General features: G+C 37.9%; 1 protein-coding gene across 1 annotated transcript in view; it reads left to right on the forward strand.

The window, feature by feature from the left end:
- The first annotated feature begins 16,448 nt into the window (after window positions 1–16,448).
- IKZF1 (IKAROS family zinc finger 1) overlaps window positions 16,449–21,883 on the forward strand; it is a 50,015-nt gene continuing 44,580 nt past the window's right edge. Inside the window, 2 exon segments of the mRNA XM_044001199.1 lie at window positions 16,449–16,505; window positions 17,245–17,366. Coding sequence (XP_043857134.1) covers window positions 16,449–16,505; window positions 17,245–17,366 — 179 coding nt within the window.

Below are 21,883 nucleotides of genomic sequence, written 5' to 3' on the forward strand. Positions count from 1 at the left end.
TTTTGCTTTTTCATCTTATATACTAAGATTTGAAATCATTATAGTGTTAGTGGTATGATGATCTGACCATGACAGATCATTGCTTCATAAGAGGTGAGGTTTCTATGCATCTCTTGCTAGGTGAGGGTGTTAATATAATAAACCTGATCCAATATTAGGCTTGTAATTTTGTACCTTTAAAATGGGAAGGCTCCACTAGAGCTGGGTTTTGTTTTGTTTTGTTTTGTTTTACAGCTCTTCAGTGGATGATTGGTAAATTCAATCCAACCCAATTCAGCATAAATGCTTAAAGCACCTACTCTGTGCAAAGCACTGTGCTAGGTGCTGAGGATAAAAAAAGTCACCAAGGAACTTATATTCTACTAGGAGTAGGGATTGGAAGACAGGGAGTAAGCTGACAACATGCACAAAAATAAGTATATAAATTCTAGATAAATTAAAACAAAGTCATTTCAATGCTAATAACAAAAGGGATCAAAGAAAGACCTCATGTAAGAGGTGATGCTTTTGTTGTACTTCAAAGAAAGCTAAGGATTCTCTCAGGTGATGGTGAGGTGGAGTGCATTCCAGACGTGGGGAAACACATGTACAAAGATGAGGAGATGGGAAATAGAATGTCCTATATGGAGAATAGCTAGTGGATCAGTTTGATTGAAACAGTATGAAAAAATGGGGCAATATAAATAATACTGGAAAGATGATAGGGCTTTAAATGCTGGGGTAAGAATTATGTATTTTATCCTAAAGGTAATAGGGAACCATTAAAGATATTTGAGAAATGAAGTGAAATGGTTAAAATTGCATGTAAGAGGGGCAGCTAGGTGGCGCAGTGGATAGAGCACCGGCCCTGGAGTCAGGAGGACCTGAGTTCAAATTTGGCCTCAGACACTTAACACACACTTACTAGCTGTGTGACCCTGGGCAAGTCACTTAACCCCAATTGCCTCACTAAAAAAAAATAAAAAAAATTGCATGTGAGAGAGAGAGAGAAAGAGAATTGAAGGAAGGAGGCTAAATTGCAAACTCAGTAGTCCAGATAAGAGGTGGTGAAGGCTTCAACTAATGCAGAGGCTATGAGAATGGTGAGAAGGAAGTAAAGGAAAGAGATTCTGGGAGATAGGATAGACAAAACGTGGAATCTGTTTGGATATGGGTGTTGAGAAATAGTGGCTAAGAGTTAAGAAAGATTACAAGGTGGCAAACCTGAGTGACCATAAAAATGATGGTGCCATCAGTAGAACTGGACAGGAAACTTTGGAGAAGAAGTGACTTTTGGAGAATACATAATAGATTCTGTTTTGGACATGTCAAGTTTAAGATACCTATTAGACATCTAGGTGGAGATGTCTAACAGGCACTTGGTAATAGAGAATGGAAGTTCCCCAGAAATTGAGGCCAGATAAATCTGAGAGTTGTACAAAGGATGACAGATGAAACTTGAGAGCTAATGACCAGTGTATAGAGAATATAGAAGCAAGGAGGGCCTAGGACAGAATTTGGGGCCACCCGTACTTGATGGACAAGAAGAGGAAGATGATCCAGGAAAGAGAACTGAGAAGGAATGATCATACAGATAGGAGGAGAACCAAGAATAAGCAATGTAACGGAAGCCAAGGGAGAAGAGAATGCCAGGGGTGTGAAGGGTGTAAGGGGAGAGGGAGCCCAACGCTATTAAAAGCTTTAGAGGGTTCCAATTAAATTTTTAAATTGGAAAAATTTGAGGGAAAGTAACCATCATTGGGTGACCTCAGATATTCAGAAGGAATTTTGAGTCAACAACTTCAGGACTTTTCCATACAGCACAAAACCTGAGTTAATCTGATATCTTCTAGAGAAAAATTATATATAGGAGTTACTGCTGAGAGAGATTGGGAATTTTTTAAAGAAATTCGAGGAAGCCAGAGGCTTCTGGGGAATTTGTGAATTACAGAGAAAGGATATCTCATTTCTCAGCCAAAGGTTGATTCCTTAATTGGCCAAATACTGTGAAAAACCAAATATCAGCTTGCAACTTGGGATGGAACTTAAAATGTGGATACAACTTCAAGTTTCTAGGAATTTGTTCTTCAGCTCATAGAAAGACTTGCAATCACCATTTGATATTTTTGCCTTTCTGAACTGGCTCTTAGACGGTATGGTATAATGGAAAGATGTAGAGCAGAGGCCTGTCTTTCCTACCTCTCTGACCTTATTAGACAAGTCATAGTTTCTCTGGATTTTAGTTTCCTCTTCTATTAAAGAAGTGGGTTGGACTAAAATATCTCTAAGATCCATTCAAACTCAAAATACTAAAATTCTAGTTCAAAATACTAAAATTCACAGCTCAGGCTCCTGTGTGCTCATTAAAGCACTGAGGAAGGGGGAGCTTGATTCCTGGTCTAGTTCATCCAGATAAACAAACACAAATACACACACACACACATACACACACACACACACAAAACACTAAGTTGAGCAAAGCCTTTTTGTCCACAGTCTTTTCATCTTCACCACAACCCTGTAAGTTAGACTACATATACTATTTTCTCAGTGTAGTAAATGAGGTAACTGAGGCCCATTCTGTAATTGCATAGCCAGTAACTATCTTAGATGGTATTCAAACGTAGCTTTCTCCTAATTCCATGCACACTATTCTTTTAACTACATCACTTGACCCACTGCCTCTTGCATGAACAATGGCAGTAGCCTCCTAATTTGTCTTCCTGCTTTCAGGATCTCCCCTCTCTAATCCATCCTCCACAACAGAATAAGCTTCTTAAGGTGCAAGTCTGACCATATCACTCCCTTACTCCAAAATTTTGAATGGCTTCCCATGGTCGTTTTTTTAAAAAAATGCAGGGGCAGCCAGGTGGCAGGGGCAGCTAGGTGGTACAGTGGATAAAGCACTGGCCCTGGATTCAGGAGGACCTGAGTTCAAATCTGGCCTCAGACACTTGACATTACTAGCTGTGTGACCCTGGGCAAGTCACTTAACCCTCATTGCCCAGCCAAAATAAATAAATAAATGAATGAATAAGTGAATAAATTAATTAATTAATGAGTGAACAAATGAATGAATGAATAAAATATAAAAAAAACAAAGGAAGATAAAATACAAACTTTTCAACTTGCCTTATATGGACCTCCATAATCTGGTTTCCACTATACTTCCCAGCCTTATTTATATTATTTCCCTTAATTCATTCAATGTTCCTATCTAACTAGCTGTTCCTTGCACTCCATATCCCATCTCCCACCTCCACACAGAAGCCATCTCCAGTGACTGGCATGCATTCTGGCCTCATCTCTGCCTCTCAGAATCTTCATATTCCTTCAAGACGTGGGTCCAGTGCCACCTCTTCTGTGAAGCCTTCCCTGGTCTCCACAATCATTAGTGCCCTGTACCTCCTCGGATTAACCAGGATTTATTGATCTTGTACATGTTGTGCCATGTCCAATAGAGTGTAAGCTCCTTGAGGACTTATGCTGTTTTCTTTTTTGCCTCTGTATCCCTAACACCTAACCTAGTGTCTTGCATATAGGGATGGGGCCTGGACCTATATGTAATTTATTGGCATAGGGAGGTCACATTGAGGACCTTCCTCTGTCAATCCAGGTCAGCATCTTTTCTTTTATGTTACTTAGAGTCTTGGAGAGTTGCCTGAAGTGAAATGACTTTCCCAAGTTCCTGTAGCTAGTAAGTGGCAGAGGGAAAGCACTTGAACCCGGGTCATTCTGGCTTCAAGGTCAGCTATTCCACAGCATATAGTGGGTGTTTAATAAAAGATGGTTGAAATGACAGCACATCCTCTGCCAGTAAATGGTAGCCATCCCAATGATTAGTATAATTTTTCCTGCCATTAGCCCTAGCACTGAAGCTGCCTTCAGTTCCCACCTTCTGAAGTGGCACTTTGAGAACCAGTAAATAATCCAGGGAAGGTCATTTAGATTTTATAAGATGACTACTTATGTGTACCATGTGTTGAAAATTATTTTGCCAAAATGAAGCAATAAGTTGATACCAAGTAGTTTTAGAGGAAAAATGGTTGAAGCTCTTCTTTCAGGGAAATGATAAAGATGGTGACGATGGTGGTGGTGGTTTACACTTTGTCACTCTCACATCTCTTATCTCATTTTTTCTCACAACCACCCAGAGTCTACTAAAGGTAAGTTTTACTGCCAAGCAGGATTCTACAGCAAGCAAGTTAGATAGTAGATATATCTGCCAGTTATGACCCCAGGATTTTTGTTAGACCATGTTACTTCAGTAAAAATCAGTAAATGTATGGATTTTGTTATTGCTATTAAGTATCTTAACACAGTATTTATTTAGTCTTATTGTATCATTCAGTGGCCATAGAAAAAGAAGGCCCCCCAGAAACTGGATGATTACTTGTCAAGGAACATTCTGGAAGGACTTCCTTACTCTGGCTAGTACTTATGGACTAGGTCTGAGGTTCCTTCTGAAGCTGAAATTCTGTGAAATGGGGTACCACTATCATCCTTAAATAAATTTACTTTCCTCTGAGCCTAGAACAGCCTAATAGACTGTTAAAACACAATGGAGTTGGGGCGGCTAGGTGGCGCAGTGGATAAAGCACCGGCCCTGGATTCAGGAGTTCCTGAGTTCAAATCCGGCCTCAGACACTTGACACTTACCAGCTGTGTGACCTTGGGCAAGTCACTTAACCCCCATTGCCTCACTAAAAATTAAAAAAAAAAAAACACAATGGAGTCTGTGCTATTGTCCTTAAATTCATGTTGCATACAGAGAAAGGAATAAGTGATTTAGAGTATTCCTCCTGACATACTTCTGTTTCACTAATAGGCCTGTGTAACCTTCTGCTTTTAATATATGCTCCATTCATGTATTTTAGGAAGATGAACACAGTTATAGCCACATCTAATCTAAGTATCCCAGTCCTAGATGCTTTTGCCAAGCCCAGCCCAACCATCATGTCATGTGCCACCCAAACTGCAGGGCGCACCATGTTGTTACCTTCCCAAACACACTTTCCTTTCATCACCTCATATTCTGCTTTCCATTCTGGTTTCCTGAAGCCCAGTTTTTTCTGGGAAGAGCACTGGAGGAAATAAAGAAGAAAATCTCAAAATCTCAAATATGTCTCTGTCTCTCTCTCTCTGTCTCTCTCTCTTTCTCTCCCTCCTCTCTCTCCCTCCTTTCTTTCTTTCCTCTCTCTCCCCCACATATACACATGCCCACATAAGTGTGTATGCCTGTGTATATGTGTGTATACACGTATTTTATAGGTATAGTGGATAGTGTGCTGGCTTCAGAGCTAAAAAGACACCTGGGTTCAAGTCCTAACTCTGACACCTACTGAGTGTGTGACTAAGGATGACTCTCAGTGCCCCTAGGCAACTCTTTAGGACTCCAAGTTACATAGTGATGAATTGCCAGTATACATCAATGAAGGAGTTCCCACATTAGGATTTTCTCATGCTGATGAAAGATATGCCTGGATTTATAAATATGTAAAGTGTGTGTGTGTATATGTGTGTGTGTGTATATATATATATGGATGGATATACACACAAACACACAAATGGTTAGTCAATTGCAGTGTAATACCATAGTAATGGTTCATATCCCCATTCCAATAAATTTGGGTTTCTGAAGGTAGGAACTGTTTTCAAGTTTTCTTTATCTTTTCAGCATTTAGCATAGTGCTAAATAGAGGCCTTTCCCAGCCCCTCTTAATTCTCATGCGTTGCCTTTCTTAATTATTTCCTATTTATCATATACATAGCTTGTTTGTGCATATTTGCTTATCATCTCCCCTCCCTTGCCCCCACCAGTAGATTGTGATTATCTTGAGGGCAAGGACTGTCTTTTGCCTCTTTTTGTATCCCTAAATGTTTAGTACAGTGCCTGGCATGTAGCAGGTGCTTAATAAATGTTGATTGGTTAATTGATTCTTAAATTGGGGCCTACTAGTATATTTAAAGGGCCCTGTGAACTTGGTTAGGGAAAAGGTAAATCTTTATTTCCACTAACCTTTGGTTTCCTTTATAATCCCATGTATTTCATTTTATGCATTTAAAATCATTTTTCTAAGGACTTCATCAAATTGTCAAAAAGGTTCATGATACAAAAGATTTTTTTTAAAATCTTGCACTCTTCTTTTACTGACTGCTAAAGAAATGGAGCTCCAAATGAACTTCAAAAGACAAAGAAATTCCATATGGTCGATAGCTCTGTCTTCCTCTGGCTAAAGTACATGGAGATAGCCAAGCCTTCTCTAAATAAATGAGGTTCATCTTAGTTTACAAAACTCAAAGAAATTCAACATTCACTTGATACATAACTTTATGCCAACATAGTGGATAGAGTGCTGGAGTTGGATTGAGGAAGAGCTGGATTTGAATCATTTCTTTGGCACTTAATAGCTGTGTGACCCTGGGCAAGTCACCTATGGCCCTCTGAGCCTTAGTTTCCTTCTCTGTCAAAATAGAGATATCAATTTGCTAGTACCTATTTCATGTGTTGTTTTAAGAATTAAATGAGTTAGTGTAGGTAAAATGATGAAAATGTTAGATACAATTATTCAAATAAATATTTTTAAAAGGGAAAACTGTAAAGTTATATCAGAGATAGTTGCAATTCCTCCTGCAAGGCAGTTTCTGTTAAGCTGCTGTTTTCCTTTTACTTGGAATTCTATCACAGGCATTTTGAGCTCTTAAAATGGGGAGACAGTAGAGCCCTAACATAGGAAGCCATCCTTTCTGCATGTCCAGGAAGAGATGAGTTTATCTCTAGCCTCAGTGAAGTTGCCTAGGCCTCTGGGATTGTTATTTCCTTATTTAGATGACAAATTTAGGTTGAGAAGGAATTTTCTACCAGAGCATGTGAGCAGATGAATCTTGTCAAGGTGGTTTTACTTCCTGTGGTCTCTGGATCCATTGGAGCAGAACTTGGAACTTGTATTAGACTCCAGAGATGGCTTTGTCTCCCCAATACTTTTTGCCTAGGCCAGGCTGTTCGTTCATCTGTGAGTTCCCTGTGTGTTAGTTCATTTTTTAAAAGATAGAATGTCACTTATTTCAATAAAGTGTTAATTAAGTACAGTGCAATTAAGCCTGATGTCCAGATTTAAAGAAAATCTAAGGGAGTTTTAGTAAGTCACTTATTTGCTTTGTTTTAAACTCATTTACTTTGCCAGTATTTTTAGTGAGGAAGTACTAGCTGGGGAAAATGGGTCCAGAAATATTAGCCCAGTTTAGTCCAAGCCTTTATCTAGGACACTTGGCAAAATACTGTTGATTTTCTGGCATGATATTTGCAACCGTTTTGGTAAATGATGATGTGTTTCTTCCTATCTGTCTAAAGGAAGTACCATCATTTAATGAATAGAGTGTTACCCAGAGAACCAGGAAGACCTGGGTCCAAATACTAATTCTGACACTAACTGCATGACAATGGACAAGGCATTTAACTTCTTTGAGATTCCGTTTCTTCCTATAAAACAAACATCAAGATGACTCCCGTACTTCTGCCTCAGGGCCATTATGAGAACAAAGTGAAGGTATGGATGGACACTGTCTTACAGCCTTTTCAGTACATGTGTCCGTTCCTATTATAAAAATTTGCCTGCCTTCACAGCTGATGTTTAGGTTATATATAAGAACATCCTGGGGGCAGCTAGGTGGTGCAGTGGATAAAGCACTGGCCCTGGATTTAGGAGGACATGAGTTCAAATTTGGCCTCAAACACTTTATGCTTCCTTTGGGACCCTGGGCAAGTCACTTAACCCTCATTGGCTCACAAAACAAATAAATAAACAAACAAAAATAAGTAAAATAAATAGGAGCATACTTTTTAAAACACTTATGAAATTCTTTTCCAGTGGTTATAGGTGCCAATTGTTGTTTTATATATTTAATGACAATAAAAAATCAGTAGAAATTTGTTCCAATTTATACACATGGCCCTCACCAGGATAGGTTTATAGAATTTGGATCTGGGAGGGATCCTCCAGGCAATAATAGTCACTAAATGCAACCCTCTCCATTCTACCCCCATCATTTTACAGATGGTGAAACTGAAGGAACAGATCAGCAATCTAGAGTTGGAAATAGCCTCAGTGACCAACCGCCTCAGGGTCAGGCTGGGTGGCTGAATGATTTGTCCAAGGTCAAACAAGGTAGAAAGCAGCAGAGGTGGGCATTTGAATCCGGGTCTTCTAACTCCAGGGCCAATATACTTCAAAAGTATCTAGCTAAGAAGTCCAGTGACATGCCTAACATCACAGAGGCAGAAAGTAACAGAGCCAAGTTTCAAACCCAGGTCTTTGGACTCTAGGTTGGCAAAACAATAGCAACAACAGCAGCAATAACAACAATAATAATAACTGACATTTCTATCATGATCTAACGCATTATCTTATTAGTCAGTCAACAAGCATTTATTAAGCTTTTACTAACTTCAAGACACTTTGCTAAACACTGGGAATACAAAAAAGAAGCAAAAAGAATAACAACCCTGTAAAATAAGGCTCTACTGGTATTGTTATACCCATGTAACAGATGAGGAAACTGAGCCTTACAAGTGACTTATCTGTGGTCACACAGTTAATAATTATCAGTGGCAGAACTGGAACCTAGGTCTTCCTGACTCCCTAATCCTATCCTTTATACACTCTATCCTTTATATAATGCCCTACTTATAGTGAGGTAATTCAATTCAGTTCAACAAGAATTTCCTAAATGCTTATTATGGAAAAAGAATAGAACCATGAAGTGGGGAAATAAATGATAAAAATGAAAGAGCCCAAAGATAGCGGAGTAGAGAAAGTGTTTAGGTGAGCTCTCTCAACATTATAAACAACTTTAAAATAATGCCTTGAATAGAATTTTGGAGTAGCAGAAGGTCAGAGTGAGACATTCTTCCAGCCCAAGACAAAATAGGAAGTCAGAAAGAGAGGGAGGGGTAATAGAGGAAGAAGCTGACCTGCAGTCCATGTAGATGAAAAACCAGTGGTGGGACTAGTTGGTGGCAACAGAAGCAGCAGCAGCTTCAAGCGTTCTTAAGCTAGAGACAGTAAGGGAATGTGACTTCTGATCAGAAAGAGATTACAGGGGACTCCTGTGCTAGCAATGGACACAGTACTAGATGTTGTTTGGCAACTACTTTGCCTATACCCACTCCTGAGTCATAGCTCAAGGGTAAAGGAGTAACACTTTTGGTCAAGAGGGAGTGGAAGCCCCAAGGGCCAATATAATTTCCAGCCTAAAGGGAAGAGAAACCCTGAAGAACAGGTTTGTTTCTGGTCCCAAGGGAACAGGAGCCCTGAGGAGCAGTATCAATTGCAATCCCAAGGGATCGGGGCCATTTCTGGATAGGAACCAGAGTGCAGACCAGGAGAGCAGTTACCACACCTGTCCTCAGACCATACCACCTTGGAAGCACCAAAAACTTCCAAACTCCCCGAACTAGCTCTAAAAATAGTGCGGAAAAAACCTGGAGCTTGAGACAGTACCCCCCCCCCCCGCCCCAACACACACACACACACACACACACACACACACACACACATATACACACACAAACTAGGAACAGAGCCCAACATTAAGATAAAGTTACAAATCAAGATACAGAGTGAAAAAATGAGCAATCAAAAAGAAAAGAAAGACCCTGCTCATAAAAAGCTACCACAGTGACAGGGAAGATCAAAGCACAAATAGAAAATAATAAAGTAAAAATATCTACAGGCAAAGCTCCAAAGAAAAATATCAACTGGACACAAGTGCAACAAGAATTTCAGGAAGAGCTAATTTTTTTTTAAATCAGAGGAAAAATTAGGTAATGAAGGGAGAAGAAGAAACTAGTGAAAAGACAATAACTGCTTGGTAAAAGAGGCACAAAAATACTGAAGAAAAAACTCTTTAAAAAAGCAGAATTAGCTAAATGAAAAAGAGGTACAAAATTCACTCAAGAAAATAATTGCTTAAAAATTAGAATTGGGCAAGTAGAAACTAATGACTATGAGACATGAAGAAAAAAATAAAACTAGATCAAAAGAATGAAAAAAATAGAAGTGTAAAATATCTCATTAGAAAAACAACTGACCTGGAAAATAGATTGAGGAAAGACTGTTTCAGAGTTATTGAACTACCTGAAAGCCATGATCAAAAAAAGAAACTAGCATATTGCTATATCCTGTAACCAGAGGATTAAATAGAAATTGAAAATAGTATACAGATTACCACTTGAAAAATGAAGATTTATCCCAGGTCAAAGAGAAAATATATCAGGCATCCAGCAAGAAACCATTAGACCCAGAATTAGGATCACACAAGATTTAGCAACTACCACATTAAGGGAGCAGAAGGCTTGGAATATGATATTCTGGAAGACAAAAGAGCTGGAATTACAACCAAGATTAACATACCCATCAAAACTGAGTATAATCCTTTAAAGGGCAGTAGTGGATATTTAATGAAATAGAGAACTTCCAAACACTTCTGATGAAAGACCAGAGCTGAATAAAAAATTGGACTTTGAAATAGAAGACTGAAGAGAAACATAAAAAGGTAAACGTGGAAGTGAAATCATAACAGACTCAATAAAGTTAAACTGTTTACCTTTGTATATGGGAAAATGAGACATGTGTCTTCTAAGACCTTTACCATTAATAGGATAGTTTGAAGGATTTCACATAGAAAGAGGGTTTGAGAATAAGTCAGTTATGTTGGGGTGATGTAAAAAAATGATAAGCAAGAAAGAGGGATTCCCTGGGAGAATGGGGAAGGGAACAGAAGAATAAGGGGTACTCATAGACAATGAAGTAATATCAATACTAAACATATATGCCACAGATGATATAGCATCAAAATTTTTAAAGGAAAAGTTAAATGAGTGATAGGAGGAAGCAGAAAAGGGAGGATTTATAGCACATTTCTCTGATAAATGCCTCATTTCTCAGATCTCTCTCTCTGTGCATGTATGTATATACATATATACAGACATATATATGTATATGTATATATAATGTATGTATATGTGTATATACATACAGAGAGAGAGAGAGAGAAGTGAACCAAATTTATAAAAATAAGAGCCATTCCCAGTTGATAAGGATTCATATCAAAGGATTTGAACAGGCAGTTTTCAGAAGAAGAAATCAAGGCTATTAATAGTCACATTTTTAAAAATCTCTCTAAATCACTCCTAAATCACTCAAATTAAAACAATTCTTAGGTACCACTTCACATCTATCAGATTAGCTAATATGGCATAAAAGAAAAAATGACAAATGCTGAAGAGGGGTGGAGAAAAGAATGGGACACTAATTCATTGTTTGTTGGTGGAGCTGTGAACTAGCTAGTCCACTAATTCTGGAGAATAATTTGCAACTACTTCAAAAGGGCTATAAAACTGTGTATACCCTTTGACCCTGAAATACCACTACTAAGTTTATGTCCCAAAAAGATCAAAGTAAAGGGAAAAGGACTTACTTGCAAAAAAAAATATTTATAGCAGCTCATTTTGTGGTGACAAAGAATTGGACATCAAGGGAATGTGCATCAATTAAGGAATGGTTGAACAAGTTGTGATATATAATTTTGATGTAATACTATTATGCTATAAGAAATTATAAGCAGAATGGTTTCAGAAAAACCTGGGAAGACTTGCATGAATTGATGCAAAATTAAATGAGTAGAACCAGAATATTGTACATAGTAATAACAGCAAGAAGGAACAGCTTTGAAAGAAACTCTGATCAAGACAGTGACCTAAGACAGTTCCAAAGAAACAATGAGAGAGAGATGAAGTTTGAATGCATATTGAAGCATACTTTTAAAAACTTTATTTATGTTTATTGTCTTATTTGTTTTTTCTTTTCCAATATGGTTAATAGGGATATATGTTTTGCATGACTTCACAGGAGGGAGGGAAATAATTGAGAAATTTAAAAAATTTTAATGATTTTTTAAAAATACATGTAATTGAGAAATATTTAACAAAATTTTAAAAATAAAAGAACCCCTGCTTTCAAAATCCTTACATTTCCCAAGAAGATAGAAAAAATGCACAGAGACATTGGGAAACCATTGAAAATTTCTAAGCAGGGGAGTGACATTGACCTGTACTTTAGAAATATTGCTTTGGCAGCTTTATACAGGATGGATTGGAGAGCAAGAGAGAGGAAACAATGAAACCAATTAAGAGACTATTGTAGTAATCCAGGTGAAAGGTTATAAAGGCCTGAATTATGATGTTGGCAGTTTGTGCAGAGAGAAGGGGATGAATGTGAGGTATGTTGTAGAGAGATAATCAACAAGACTTAACAGAATTCACTGTCTATACCACCTTGGCATATGTGTTATTGTATAGATCTTCCTAGTAAGCTTGAACATAAAAGAACAAACAGAATGATATCCCACTGCTCTTTAAACATACCCAGAATTTCAAAATCATCTTAATACCCTACTGCCTACCACTTAGGACACTATCTTAGGACACTATCGTCTCTTTCTGTTTCTATTTTTTTCTTTTGTTGCTTCTGTATAATAGTTTCTCTCTTTTTTTCTTCTTTTTATTTGGAAATGTTGACTATCAACATATTTCAGTTTCTGCTTTCCTCCCATTTTCTTAATACTTTTCCTACTACATAACTTTGAATGTTTCTTCCTATATAGAAAAAAATGAACAGAAGATTGGGGATGACCCATATTTACATTGTTAGCTATCCAAACTGGGATCCAAAATGTGTGGTAATGTATTTGATTAGGTAACTCAAGTTCTTATAACAAGAATGCACAAATATTAATATAGTAAAGTCTACTCTGTAAAATGAGGGGGGTGATTAGATGGCCTCCGAGGTCCTTATCACTTCCAGGTCTTACTTGTCCAGTACTGTACCTAACATGGGACCTTTCCTACAAATGGAAATTCAGGAGGAAATGGAAGGATGAGAAAGGAAAACACTTCTCAAGAATATATATAAGTAAATAACTCTTATAACTCATTTCTCAAGTGAGGGTTAGTAATTCAGGTACCTGTAGCTGTTTCTCTTCTTGAACAAGGCACCATTTGTACTCTAAAGTCTTCACCATATGGTCACCTACAAGTGGTCCAGGAGCCAAATAAAGACATGTCATGTAATGGAGAGAACATGGTCTGGAATCACAGGCAATCAGCTAACTTTGACTCCAAGAGAGGAAGTTTAGGACCTCTGGTTGCTAGCATCATAAGCCGCATTTAGATAGCTCGAATTAATCTTTAATTTGTCCTTGTATCCTGCCTAAATGTGTCCTTCTGAACCTCCTATCCAGTGGTGCTTTTTCTGCTCCTGTAGAGCAAGTGTAATCCCACTTCCTAGTGACAGTCCATCATATAAATAGCCATCTCTTGTACCCATCCTTTGGGCTCCTATTCTTCTCTAGATCAAGGATCTGGATTCAGATCTTATACTTGTTGATAACATTTTTATGTTAGGTAAATAATCAAATCATTCTAGCATCTTTAAGTGCATGCTATCTGCTAAGCCCTAGGCTGTGCCCTAGGGATACAAGGCAAGGAAAAAAAAATTCCCTGCTTTCAGGGAGCATACTTTCTAATGGGGAAGCTAATGTTTAAATAATTAAGTACATTAAACTACAAAAGTAAATCACTTGGCTTCTCCTGGGCTGCTCAGTGTCTTCATCTGTAAAATGAGTGATTTGAACTGATCTCTAAACTACCAATAAGAGCTTTCTACCTGTGTAACAAGTGATTAAATTTGTGTTATGTGCTTATGGTGGTGTTTTTTTCCTCCTGTACATTTTAAAGTAGCTGGGAATTCTCAGCAAGGTGGGCATTGAGAACCCCAAAACTATGTGACTGACTACTGTAGCTTCATAATAAGCCTACAGGAGGAGATGAGAAAAATAATCACCTACTCCCTGCCTACCACCTTTCCTGGCTTAGGAATGGAAGAACACTACCTAGCATGTCTCCACTTGGGTCAAAATCATGAACCTCAGGGTCCATACTCCTTATACCTATATACCTCTGCAAAGTTATTCCCATACATCCAAGATGTATCCAAGGTAGGAGTGGCCTTCATCTAGCTCTGTATCTCAGGTAAAATTATGGCAACAAAATATCTCTTTTTCTCCTCCACTGGTACGTAGGCTTAGGTAAGAATAGGCCAGCGAGTCATAGGAAATGAAACCTTTTCCTTCTATATTGAGAAAACTTGCCTCATTTGGTACATACTTCATGATTTCAGTGGTTCTGTGCTCTCACCAACGTGGGTGTTCCCCCTCCATGATGCATTCCTATCTTCTCATGCTGTCTGACTCTTGTCCGTGATTTCCCATAGATTCTCTGAGAGGATGTGCCTAAGATGCCACAAAGCCTTCCTCTGGGTTGGGTTGTTGTTGGGTTTTTTTTAATGTATATCACAGGTACCAGCTCCCAAAGTACCTGTGGGAGAATGATGCTTAGCGCTTCAAAAATTAATGATTTAAAACATTATTTAGAATTTACAGTCACACAAAGTAATGTATCCCAACTATTGACTTGATTCAGAAGAACTCTTTCATGGGGACTTTTTTTTTTCCTTTGCTAGGCAGTGACTTTCTCATTGAGAGGCCTTTTGATCCTGGTTACTTTGCTATGAAAAACAGGAAATTGTATCATCAAAGTTAAAAACCCAAAGGAGGCAGGTGCCCAGTCATGCCACAGAACATGAAAAACTTTCTGAAATGGGTATTTCCCTTTCTTCCTCTTTTCAGACTGATGTTTAGCTGTATACATTGATCTCCTATTCCAGATGACTGATCAGATATTATTTCTGTGTTATGATGATGATTAATAATAGTAATAATAGCTAGCATTTGTACAGTGCTTTAAGATTTACAAAGTGCTTTAGGTAATTGTCTTATTCAATATTCACAACCCTGTGAGGTAGGTACTATTATTATCCCTTTTTTCCAGATAAGGAAAATGAGGCTGAGAAAGGTTAGATGATTTGTCCAGGATCATTGCAACTACAAAGCATCTGAAGCAGGATTTCAACCCAAGTCTTCCCGATTCCAATTCCAGCATTATATTCACTATGTTAACTAAACTAAAGGAAATCCTGGTTTGAACATCTTTTGGAATGTTTTACATTTATTCCACTTAAGAGGGCAACAATGGTTCAAAGATAAAGTGGGGAGGATGTTTTATTAGTCCAACAGTGATACTGAAATTTTTAGTTATAAGATCATAGATTCAGGGACCTGTTTGTAGTATTTGCCTATTTCCAAGGTGCAAATACTCACATTTAAAATTTACCATTTGGCCAATTTGGCTAAAACACACCCTTGGATTTATTTACCCCTTTCAGTAAATTGAAAGTAAGTATCAAGGATGTTTTAGAGTTAAAAATTAGGCTTGAAAATCTGAGCTCTACTTATTTAAAAAACTAAATATAGGATTAGATAATAATAATAGCTATTACTATTATTACTACCACGTAAGACAATTCTGTTTTACAATCACCAGGTGACAACATGTCATCACCTGCCACATAATATGGCATTTTTATACCTCCTCATTTATGCTAGTTTAATGTCATGGATATAGATATTAGCTCTAAGTGTATATATTATAAACATAAAAATTTGGTGAGACATATGTATACATATAGGTTACCATCCTAACAAAATCAAATAAATCTTACCCAATTTCATTTAGCCTTTACTTCCTTGTTCTCTTTTGACCTGCCTAGGGAATTCCGTGTCACTAAGGAAGCTAGCAATAGGGTCAACAGATATATTACAAGACAAATAATTCAAAAATTTAACCAGTGGAAGATGGGGGTTGAAGGGCGACGGAATATAAGAGGAAGCTAAAGATCATTTCCGATCTGACACTTTTTCACAAAATCTACCTGGAGTTTTTGGAGATATCAATCTCTTTCAATATTATATGTAATAGTTATTGAAAACTAAAGTAAAAATGCAACTTTGCAAGCTACAATAAATGCTCCTACACTTTTCCCATTCCTATCCTGGCCCAAATGCATCCTGGTGTATAGCCTTCCCTGATATTTTTCCAGTGTTAGGAACAGAAAGTGACAGGTAGGCCTCTTTTACCAATGACCTTCAACCACCACTTTTTTGCCTCTTCACACCTGGTTGGAAGTTGGATTCCTAAAAGTGATGAATGCCATTATACTAACTTACAGAAAGGAATCCTGAGCTGCTCCCTACTGAGACACAGCTTAATGTAATGGAAGGAATGCAGAGGATGGAGACATGGAATCTGGACTTGTAATCCTGGCTTTGTCACTTACTGCCCATGTGTCTTGGACAAGCCAGTTCATTTCTTAGAGCCTCATTTTCCTCATCTATAAAGCGAAGGGGTTGTATTAGATGATCTTTAGTGCCCTTCCCTACTCTTCGTCCTATGATTTCTTACAGTTAACCTTTAGTTCATCATTTCTGTTGCTCTCCACCCCACCCAGGGAGCCATGTTGTCCACAGTATTAGTGGTTAGCAGCAATCTGATTAAGTTGAAAGAAATGCAGGTAAGCCTCTAGCATTCTGGAGGTGTTCTTATCTTTTAGACACAAAAGTCAGGGTAATCTTTGTCATTATTATGTGATCTCTTTTAGGAAAACATTTCCGGAACATTAGCACTAACTGGGTGGTGTGCTAACAGAGGATTGCTTAAGTTATAAAGCAATGTGTATTTCCTTGACCTTTTTTCCTCACTGGTACATAATGGGGGGATTGCATCAAGGAGTATCCCAGCAAGCATATGCTGGCAGTTGACACTAAAGAAATGGCAGTTCAAAGAATGGTGCTTTGCAAAAGGTTAAATGAATGCCTTCCCACAAATAAGAAGATTTTGTCCACTCTAAAGCTGAAAAATGGATTGGTCATAGGATCATATAGATGTAGATGTAGATATAGATGTAGATGGGGTGAGGTGTTTACATATGTAAGATAAACTCAAATACACACACACACACACACACACACACACATACATGAGAAAAGCTGGAAGGGACCTCAGAGGCTATCAATACAAAGACCTCATTTTACAGATGAGAAAACTGAGGCCCAGGAAGAAATGGTGATTTACCCAATGTCACATAATTTGTATGCATCAGAGGTAGCCTATGAACCCAGATCCTCCGTTTCCCCAAACTGGGGCTTACAAGCAGATCTAATTTTTCCATGCAGGGTTTACTCATGTCTAGATGGCTGATTTTTTTTACCAGAATGTTTTGGGTGATTGAAGATTTCAAAATACTCAAATAGATCTGGGATCTCATTTATTTGGATATTGCCTCCAGTGATGCAGATCTCAGCATCCGTTTCTGCCCATCCTCTTTAACTCTTGTTCATATCCTCTATCAGTTTGCCACATGGGATGGCAACATGTTAGATAGAGATGTTTTCTAGAATGCCAGTACACATTCAGGCTGTTCATCTCTTAAACCTCACTCTTGCCACATGACCCATCCATCTTATTTTTCAGTCAAACAAAATGGTAAGAAATCATGGAGGGAATTCAGGAAGGCGTGACCCTTACTAAGGAAAAATGCAACCATATCTGCTAGTTAGTGGCAGTGGAGAGAGATGAAAGAAAGGGCATCAAAAGGAAGACTTCTGTCTTTTAGGAGGAAGAGTTCCTAAATTGTATAGAATGGCAAACACATCCTAAGTGTTCAGACACTAAAGCTGGATATCAAGGATTTTATTCAAGGGATTCCCATAGTACATTGGACTAGATCAATTCTAATTCTGCTCTAAAAGTCAATAATTCTTTGGCAGAGGAATTTCCACTTTGACTTGCTCTACCATTCTTTTTTTGTGAATAGAATTTTTTTCCAAAATATCTGTAAAAACAAAATTTTAACATCAATTTTTTAAAAAACTTTGTGTTCCAACTTCTCTTCTCCCCTCCATTCCCATTCCCCACCCACAAGAACTCAAGCAATTCAAAATAAGAGTGTTGTGTTTATTCTTTCTTGCCTGAACTGGATATATACAAAACTGAAAATCATTTCAGCAAAAGGAAGGCTGATGGGAATAGATAGACCAGCACTACAATCCATTTGTAAGAGCTGGTACTGATAGAGACCAAAGTCTGGGATTACCATTTAATTCAATGCAACACTAAAACTCTGCTCAATACTCAGCATTGTGCTGGACACTTGGGGGCAGAAAATGAAGAATGTAAAAGAAATATAAAAGAAGCTTCAGGGGAGAGATGATTGCTGCCTTTGAGTATTTGAAGTGTTGTCATATGAAAGAGGGATAATATTTATCCTCCTTGGCTCCAGAGGGCAGGGTCCAGAGCAATAGATGAAAGTTTTGAATAGACAGATTAAAGTTTGATATCAAGAAAAACTTTCTAATAATCAATTTTATCTGTAAGTAGAATAATAGCTAATTTTAACTAGCATGTATATAGTACTTTATGAGGGCCAAAATTTGACATATGGAGCATTATTTGGGTGACTCACCTTAATATTGAGGTCCCTCATGTTTCCAGCCAATGCTTAAAAGTCTAACTCTTGCTAAAGCTTATAATTTATTGGTGACCACTCATTAGATATTTTAGACAGACTAGCTAGAATTTTAGCCCCTTACAGATTTAAAGTTTGCAAATTATTTTACAAATATCTTATTTTATTCTCACAACAACCCTGGGAGGTGAGGTGTTGTCTTTATCCTTTTATATATAAGGAAATTGATGCACACTGATGTTAAGTGACTTCTCCAGGGTCACACAGCTAATAAGTGTCAGTGGCTGGATATGATGACTCTGGGCCCAGAGCTCTGTCCACTGTGCCATCTTGGACTCCCCTCATTGGATGTCTTCAGTAAGAAGCTGGATGATAACTTCTGGGATATGTTATAGTAAGAATTCCTTTTCTGCTGCTCATGTCCTTTCCAGCCCTAATATCCAATTCTCTGAGATAGCAGTCTCTTCCAGTGGTCTAATTTAGGGACAAGGTATACAGACATGAAAGTAATTCAAAGCAATAAAAGATCAACACAAACTATTCTACAACACAGCAAATGCTGTAGTAACACTGAAAAGGAAGAAATCAGTGTATGCTTGTAGTAATTAGGACTTCAGCCTGACAGTGGGACTTAAGCTGGCCCTAAAGGGATATAAAAGGATGGGATATGAATGAAAAAGAATCATTGTTGTGTGTTTACAGATCCAGATGGCTGAACTGGCACGTCCAACTTGAGTTTAAGATTGGAGAATTGAGTTGGAGAAGAACATGGCACCAAATTGTAGAATACGGAATTTTAGGGAGAGGATTTTTTTTTTTGTTTTATCCTATACCAAATGAAAAATCATTAAACATTATGGAGTCAGAATTGATGCGATAAAAGTGCTATTCACAGTGATGAATCTGGCAGTGTGTGCAAAATTTGTGGGATAGAGGAAGGGGAGACTGGAAAACAAGGAAATTATTAAAATAATACAGATAGGATGATCAGCACCTAGACTGAGGTAGAGGAATAGGATAGAATAGAAAGGGAAGGGGAAAAAACATGAGATATTTCCAAAGGAAGAACTTATAAACTTGGTGGCCTATTATTAGGGTAAAGTAGTGAGGTGAGTCAAAGATGACTTTAAGAATGGTGATGATACTATGGGAAGTTAGAAGAGGGAACCAATTTGGAGTGGTAAGTGTCCAGAAATGATGATTTTCATTTTTTATTTGCTGAGTTTGAGAGAATAGAAACACATCCAAGTGGAAAATTTATTATATAGTTAAAGATTCAGGCTGGAACTTGACTAAGAGTCCAGGAGTAGAAATGAACATTTGAGACCTATTGATTGACAAAGCAGTAGAGAGTTCCTTGATGAACACAGGGACACAAAGTCACATATAAAAGATGGAAGAAGGGGTTCCTAACAAAACCAAGAAAGCATTTCCAGAATGGCAAGGACCTAGAAGAATATTGTCAAGAAAGTTGAATAACAAGATGAGCTCAGACTTGGGAAAAATACTAAAGACAGTAAAAAGGGCTTTTAAAGCTATATTTAGGACAAGAAGGACAAGGAAATGATTGGCTTTGTTGATAGGGTTTAATGTTAATGAGCAACAGAGAGGAAGCAGAACTCCTTTTTCTCAACTTCTGTTTCTGACTTTTCTGTCAACAAGGATGATCTGCAGATGAGAATAAATGAGACATATATTAGGGACTCAAGACCAGGTGTGGATGGAGAGCTTGTAAAATGTTACTGAACATCTCTGAATTTGACTTTGTCTTCTGGCCTGAATGAAGCATAACCCAGGGTGCCTAAAGCGTTTACAGATCTACTCTGAGGAATCAAAGAATTGTAAAATCGTAAATTTAGAGTTGGAAGAGACTTTAGAAGCCATTGTCTAACCTTGCTCATTTTAGGGATGAGAAAACCGAGTCCCAGAGAGTCTAAGAATTAAGTTATTTACCCAGGATCACACAGGATCCCTATAGCATGTTGAAACTTTGAAGAAGGATGCAGAGCAAAAAAAAAGCTGCTTTAAGCCTGGAAATGGAAAAAGAATCTACTTTAACTAAAAGTGAAGGAAGTAGATTATGTAGACCATTGACAGATGACCTTGAAATTGATCCCTGAAATATAGGAGAAGTAGGAGGCAGCATGGTACAGTGGAAAGTACACTGGCTCTAAAGTCAGAAGACGTGGGTTCAAATCGTCCCCTTTGACTTTTAGCCACTTAACTTCATTGGGCCTCAGTTTCCTCAACTGTAAAATGAGGGGATTGGACTAGATTAGGGCATTGGAGGGCCCCTTCCAGCAACAGAACTATCTTCACATTAGATGGATTATTTACAAGCACTTAGAAAAATAGGCAAGTTAAAAAGACAATGTGGGGAAAAAAATACCAAGCTAACTTCATTTCCTTTTAGTATATTGTGGTTTCATCAAAGTATTTGACAAAGTCTCTTACAGTAATGCAGACCAGCTAAAGAAATGTGGACTAGATGATAGTAAGGTGAATGCGTAGGTGTTAGAATGAGTAGATGAGTGTTGATTAATAGATTGAAGGCAACCAGAGGAAGGAAGCCTTAGGCTTCAGAGCTGCAGTCTTTTGTCCCTGTTCTGTTCAACATATTAATCAGTGATTGGTATAAGACAGACTTTGTGTGTGTTTGTGTGTGTATGTGTGTGTGTGTGTGTATACACATGCACATGTGTGTATGTATAAATATATTAAATTTATGAATGGTATCAAGTTAGGAAAAAGAGCAAAATTTTTGTAAGATTGAATCTTATGGCTGGCAGAAGCATGGTGACTATCTATTCCAGCTCCCTCATTTGTAGGTTAGGAAACTGAAGCCCACAGAGGTCACATAGCTTGCTCAAGGTCCAAAAGGTAGAAAGTGACAGAGGTACCTGTCCTGGGTGTTCTGTGTCCTCTGACTCAAAAAGTAATGTTCTTTCCTTGGTACCATACTGCTTCTCTTCTAATCAGTCCATACTTGAACAGGAATTCCTGGGAAGTGATCATCCAGCTTCCACTTGGAGGCTTCTATCAATGAGGAGCTCACTAACCCCTGAAGCAGTTTATTACACTTTTAGAGAGCTCTTATTGATCAAGAAAATGGTTTTCTTTATGATCAGCAAAAATTTGTTTCTCTGCAACTTTCCAGTGCTCCTAATTTTGCCCTCCATGGCCTGACATAATACAAATCTTTCAGAACACAGCAGTCCTCTTTATCACTGCTCAACTTCCTCAAGTCCTTCAATCAATCCCATTAAATAATTTCAAGCCTCTTCCAGCTTGACAATATCCTTTTTAAAATGTAACACCAAGAAATAACACTTTTCCCTTATCAGGACAAATAATGACAGAGATAACTTCCCTTGTTTCGGATAACACATACCCTAAGATTGCATTTGTTTCTTTGGATGCTACCA

This window comes from Dromiciops gliroides, chromosome 1 (assembly GCF_019393635.1).
Source record: "Dromiciops gliroides isolate mDroGli1 chromosome 1, mDroGli1.pri, whole genome shotgun sequence".
NCBI classification, from domain to species: Eukaryota; Metazoa; Chordata; class Mammalia; order Microbiotheria; family Microbiotheriidae; genus Dromiciops; species Dromiciops gliroides.